The sequence below is a fragment of the Ceratina calcarata genome, unplaced genomic scaffold (genome assembly GCF_001652005.2).
Source record: "Ceratina calcarata isolate Rehan_Ccalc_2016 unplaced genomic scaffold, ASM165200v1 scaffold102, whole genome shotgun sequence".
NCBI classification, from domain to species: domain Eukaryota; kingdom Metazoa; phylum Arthropoda; class Insecta; order Hymenoptera; family Apidae; genus Ceratina; species Ceratina calcarata.
Genome location: NW_017131077.1, coordinates 67,377 through 72,608, shown reverse-complemented (window position 1 = coordinate 72,608; position 5,232 = coordinate 67,377). Strand labels below are relative to the sequence as shown.

The 5,232-nt window shown below is 40.0% G+C and overlaps 1 protein-coding gene across 5 annotated transcripts in view; it reads left to right on the top strand.

Moving 5' to 3' along the window:
* Ten-a (Teneurin-a transmembrane protein) overlaps positions 1-5,232 on the top strand; it is a 213,157-nt gene that overhangs the window by 164,115 nt on the left and 43,810 nt on the right. For all 5 annotated transcript variants that reach the window (XM_018036466.2, XM_018036485.2, XM_018036475.2 and 2 more), the window contains one exon: positions 3,101-3,375. In XM_018036466.2, the coding sequence (XP_017891955.1) occupies positions 3,101-3,375 (275 nt within the window). The remainder of the gene's footprint in view (positions 1-3,100; positions 3,376-5,232) is intronic.

The following is a 5,232-nucleotide window of genomic DNA, read 5'->3' as shown; positions in this document are numbered from 1 at the left end:
AACTTTCAGAATATTATTTAAAACTGATTCTCTTATCTTGTGCTCATCGAATGGTTCGCTTGTTTATTAAATATATTGCTTCATTACTCAATTATTATCCGGATTTATTTCTTAACATGGTTCAAACGTATCTCTCATTTTAGTTTTAAAAATCATAATCCAACGTCGTAATGACGAGAACATAAAGCGGGTTGGAAGCGAAGCACATACACGATAACCGATGATCCATCGAACGTACCAACGTTATAACCTAATCCATCGTATCGATTAGGAAATATAACCCAATTTCAGCTAACTGATTTACTCGCGCAAACGGATTAACTCAGCTTGAAGAGGGGCCACGGCGGCGTTAACACGCCGAATTGCTGCTTACTCCGTTCTTCCGCTACACTTTTCCCTCTCCAATCCAGAGTCCCTCTTCCTCTTCTCGGTAGTCGTTCATCTTGTTTTCAGCTACTCCCCTCGCTTCATTTGTCCGTTACGTGCAATCAGGAATCCGGTTGTCCGTAGTGAAACGGCTGTACAGCTGTCTGAAGGTTCTTAACCTAAGCTGTATTTATTTGTCACCGTCGAGGAAAATTCGCCACGCTCTCCTCTGTCTCACCCTCGCCGCCCCACGTTCGCAATCTCATTAAAGCTTTATCTGCGCCGCGGGAGTTGATTAGTGCTGCGCGTTACGGAATTGCGTTTCCGATGACAATTAAACGTTCGAGCTGCGAGCGTGGCCCTTTGCTTTATTTGATCTCATTGCCGCGTCGTTCTAGTCTGAAGCGATGAGAAAAGGATGTTCTCACTCTTGCGAGACCTACATACATACTTGTTCATCGCTCTCTTGGGGCATAATTCTAAAACTTTCAAGCATCAACGGAAGTTGAATTTCGACCGAATTAAATTTTCAGAACTCCTTCCTAAAGATATAAACTGTAACTACGTTTCAGTATTAAAGTCACTTATTATTGAGAGCTTGTTAATTAAAACGTCACTATGTTCATCCACCGAAACTTGTTTAAATAACGAGCATTCGTAACTATTTTATATTAATCAAATACAACGATTCTTGCTCCATATTTGTCATAGCAATCATTCTTCCTTTTGCATAAAACTGTTCGAGCTGTACAAGAAATGTTAGTCGTAAATGCTCCTTTTAGACGCAATATATTCAAGTGTATCTTGAAACATCTCGCAATGCAATCATCACTCTCGACATTCTAATAATATCATCTGCTACCCACTTGATACAAAAAATGCCAGACGAAAAAGAGAAGTGATCCTGCTATCTCGCAAATAAAGTGTCACACTCGACGGCAGCGACGCAATTCAAGTTCATTAAACTGCGTATTTTTTACGATAAATTACTCACGAGACGCGGGAGATGAACGGATACAACGGGAAAGTATAGTGAAGCTGGGGTGGATTCAAGGCGACACGGTTCAAAGATCGAATAAGATGTCGCTGGCCATCGTCCAACTTTTAAGACCGCCATTATTTCGCCATTAAAGTTCTTTCGGCGGCGGTTTTTGCGACGAGTCCACCGATACTTTTACTAAATTAATTTTCTGCCGCCGTCTGTTCTCAACTTAATGATCCGCGAAAGAAAAAACACAATATTTATTGCTCGCGACTATTCCTTCCTCCTCTCTGTTCTTCTACCGTCCGCCGGGTAAACCGGCGACATCATCGAGACTTCTGCTAGCGATATTTTCTTTTCTTCCCTCCTTTCATTCCTCTTTCTCTATTTCGTTCTCTCGCATTGCACGTTGTTCCTCTTGATTTTTTCTTCCCGCTCGTTCATTTCTTTACGTCGTGTCTGATTACTTCCTGGCGAGCGGAAATGTGAGCAGACGCTTATAGGTTTCTGAAGCGACGAGGCTTGAACGCGCAATTATTTATGGTGTTTGTCGAGCGTTGTTAAATAACTGATACGTTACGCGACCGTCTTAATGATTTCTTGCAAGAGGAACATAAGGTTTTCTGGTTCTGATCCAAACAAAGTCATTAAGAACGTTATGTACAACATACTGGTAAGAAAAAATCTCGTAGCCTTAGAGAGAGAAATTCTTTATTTTGGATATAAAATTCTGTTAAGGAATTTGATAAAAAATCCACATTCAAACGAAAAAGTTTATTTTAAATAAATCGCTCCTTCAGGAATATTTCGAAATATTGTATTGAAGAAATGCAGGAGAAGTTATCCATTCGGCGAACATCCAAATATTCGCCCGCTATTTTGTACAATCGAAAAAGCAGCCAGCAGGCGGTAGCCCAATTTGTGCCGTTTTCAGACCGCGTAATTCCACTGCTGCAACACCTGCCCACCGCCGCCAGAATCTTAAGCAGAAAATTCAATATTGGCGCTTCAGGTATTGTTAAGTTCGTGCAACCGTTTAGCTCGCTTTCGTCTGACTACGATAGTGCCGTTATTCTTTCCTCAAGATTTTCCGCTTTTGATAGATTTTAAATTCGTTGAATGACTCTAATCCCTTTCGCCCTATTTATTAAGTATCTTAAATACATGTTAAATTATAAGGCAAACGTGATCACACAAATTCATGAATAATTACGTATAAACCTCTATGTCACAATCTGTCTTATCTTTAATACTTTATACATAATCTCAGAATCGGTGTGTACTTATCGACAACACCCTATTAAATCCCTGTTCCGACGTTGCCTTTTTCATCTAGTTCCTCGATACAAACTTGAAGATAAATATCACTGGTGATGAAAACAAAATCCTTGATGTAGGTTCGACAGGGCAAGGCTTTAACTTGTCATTCCGGAGAAGTGGTCTTGTCCAAAATGTGCTCGAGTTAATGGAACCGTTTCATACTCGTTCATGTGTTCTTCCTTTATCTACCTTACCTTCTTTTCATCAATCATATGATGAACACGTTTTTTAAATTATTATACTTCGACTAGTAACGATTACTGCTATTCATAAACAAGGTTAATGGTTGGTAAATGCGAAATATATAAGATAGAACAAGTTCTGTTGATGCAAACCGATATCAGTAATCGATTATTCATAGGAATCCTATTACCCAGTTGGAAATGCAATTTGCTCGGTAATAATGATGATTCTCCATTATGTGTGTTACAGGCTTCCACCGCCGCAGCAGCAGGTGACAGTCGGCTCTCTGGGTGGTGGTTTGGGGGCTGCTGCCGGAAATGGTGGTATAGGTACCGTGGGCGCCCAAGGTCAAGCCATGGTAATGCCAGGATTCCGCGCCGCAGCAGTGCCACCCTATTCGCCGTATTCCCCGTCACGTTTTCACATCGACAAACGGTGCCAGCACAGATGCTCCTGGAAGTGTTTCTCCATCGCGCAGATCCTTCTCTCCGTTGCGCTGACAGCGATGTTGGCTTACTTCGCTAGTAAGTAAACGCAATATAATGCGGCAAGTAATTTCATTAAAAACTGATTGGACTCTAACCCAGGAGATCTCTTTCACGAGTGCTCATGTTTATTCATTCATTTCTCTTCCGTCCGGTTGCTTGAAAAATTGATCAGATAACTCCTTAAAATGGAGCGACTACTTTTAAGGTGGTTCTATTAAAATGCAACACATTGTAAATCATAATTAATGTTAAAGAATGTTATTCTTCAGATACGGTTAAGTATTCAAGTGTTGAACATATTTTTAAAATAATGAAGCTTAAGAAGTCGTGTTGCAACTATACTGAAGAATATGGGAGTCATACACTTGTCAATAAAAGCTATTAAAATCAGTCTGCTTGAACTCTATAGAAAAGCAAGAAACCAGATATTGGAATTCTCTTTAGGATTATATTTATGTTTACATAATTACTTAGTAATGCAAAATATTTCATTTCGTATATGTAACTACTTTAATATGTTTAAGAACATAATTTATTAACTATAGCAATGTATGCTGAACTAAGATTTTTAATACTCTTAAATGTACATTCGGCATTTTAATAGAAACATCGTAAATAGATTTTATTGTCATCTGGATAAGAGTTCAATATATGCTTGTTAAACGCAATCTATTAGCTCGTATAAATTTATTTAAAAAAAATTCCCGAAGAAATGTCTCATTACCGTTTTGCTTTGAGCGCATCATACGAGTCCATTTCTCCAATAGCTGGTACCGCGGGTTTTCAGAAATCCAAACCAGGGTACTCGTATTCAGGTTTGTGGTGAATCGATGCGACTACCGTTGCGTCCAGGAATTCGACGGGTGCAGTTCGCGGTGACGCTAAAACCGGCCACGATCAAAGGGCCGCCTGTGTGCGGGAATCAAAGTACAGTTAATTCATCTATTATGTATGAGTAGGTCCGTCGTTCGGCCGGGCTCTTATTTACGCCCCAACCGGCGTAAATTTATCGCTACTCCGCCCGGAAAATCCTTCTCCCTGTTAATCCACAACTCACGCTACAATAACTCATTATCAAGTTGCAGATTCGGTTTAGGGTGGCGAGATGCTCGGTCGACATTCGCCGGAACTTCGATTTGACTAACTTGCGATATGTAATCTGTCCGCAAACTCGGGACCGCTCCGCGTTTGTCGAATTCGTGCGATTTCAATTTAGTGAGATCCGCTTCAGGTGTTTCTGTACCGAGTATAAATAATTTTGCCGCATCGTGTTAGTAACTGGCATTAAATAATAATAAGCATAATGAGAAACAGGAAATTCATAATTATTTGCGTTAAATATTTTTTCGTCACCGTATCGATTACTCAACCGATAAGCTAATTACATTAACATGAAGTTTCACGGTTTATTATTCCAATGAAGATCAATTAGAACGCCGAGCGTGTACCCTCTTTCCAATTCACACGCGCTGTTGGACGACATTGGTTGCGTTTTATGAATGACCGGTAATGGAGCTGAAATTAAAATTCGTCCAGCATTTCAGTCTCCACACTTTCCCCTATATAGTTTGTGCGAACGCCGCTAGCGCAACACGCATGGGAATTGAAATTTTTCATCACGCGTTTCCTGGTTTCTAACCGAGCAGCTCCGTTTTGTTCCCCGCCGAAAATGTATTCACCGAACTTTTGTCGCCAGGCGGTGTTTCTCTTTTAACATAATATTTCAATAAAATCCAACGGGTTGCGAATCATTCAATATCGCCGTACTCATCTTTTCTGTTTTCAACAGTACGCGGCTTTAATTAAAATCGATCCATGGAAATCAGCTTTTATTTTTTATTTATCTTTTTTAAAACATTTCAAAATATAATCGCATCGACCTGTCGAAGCACT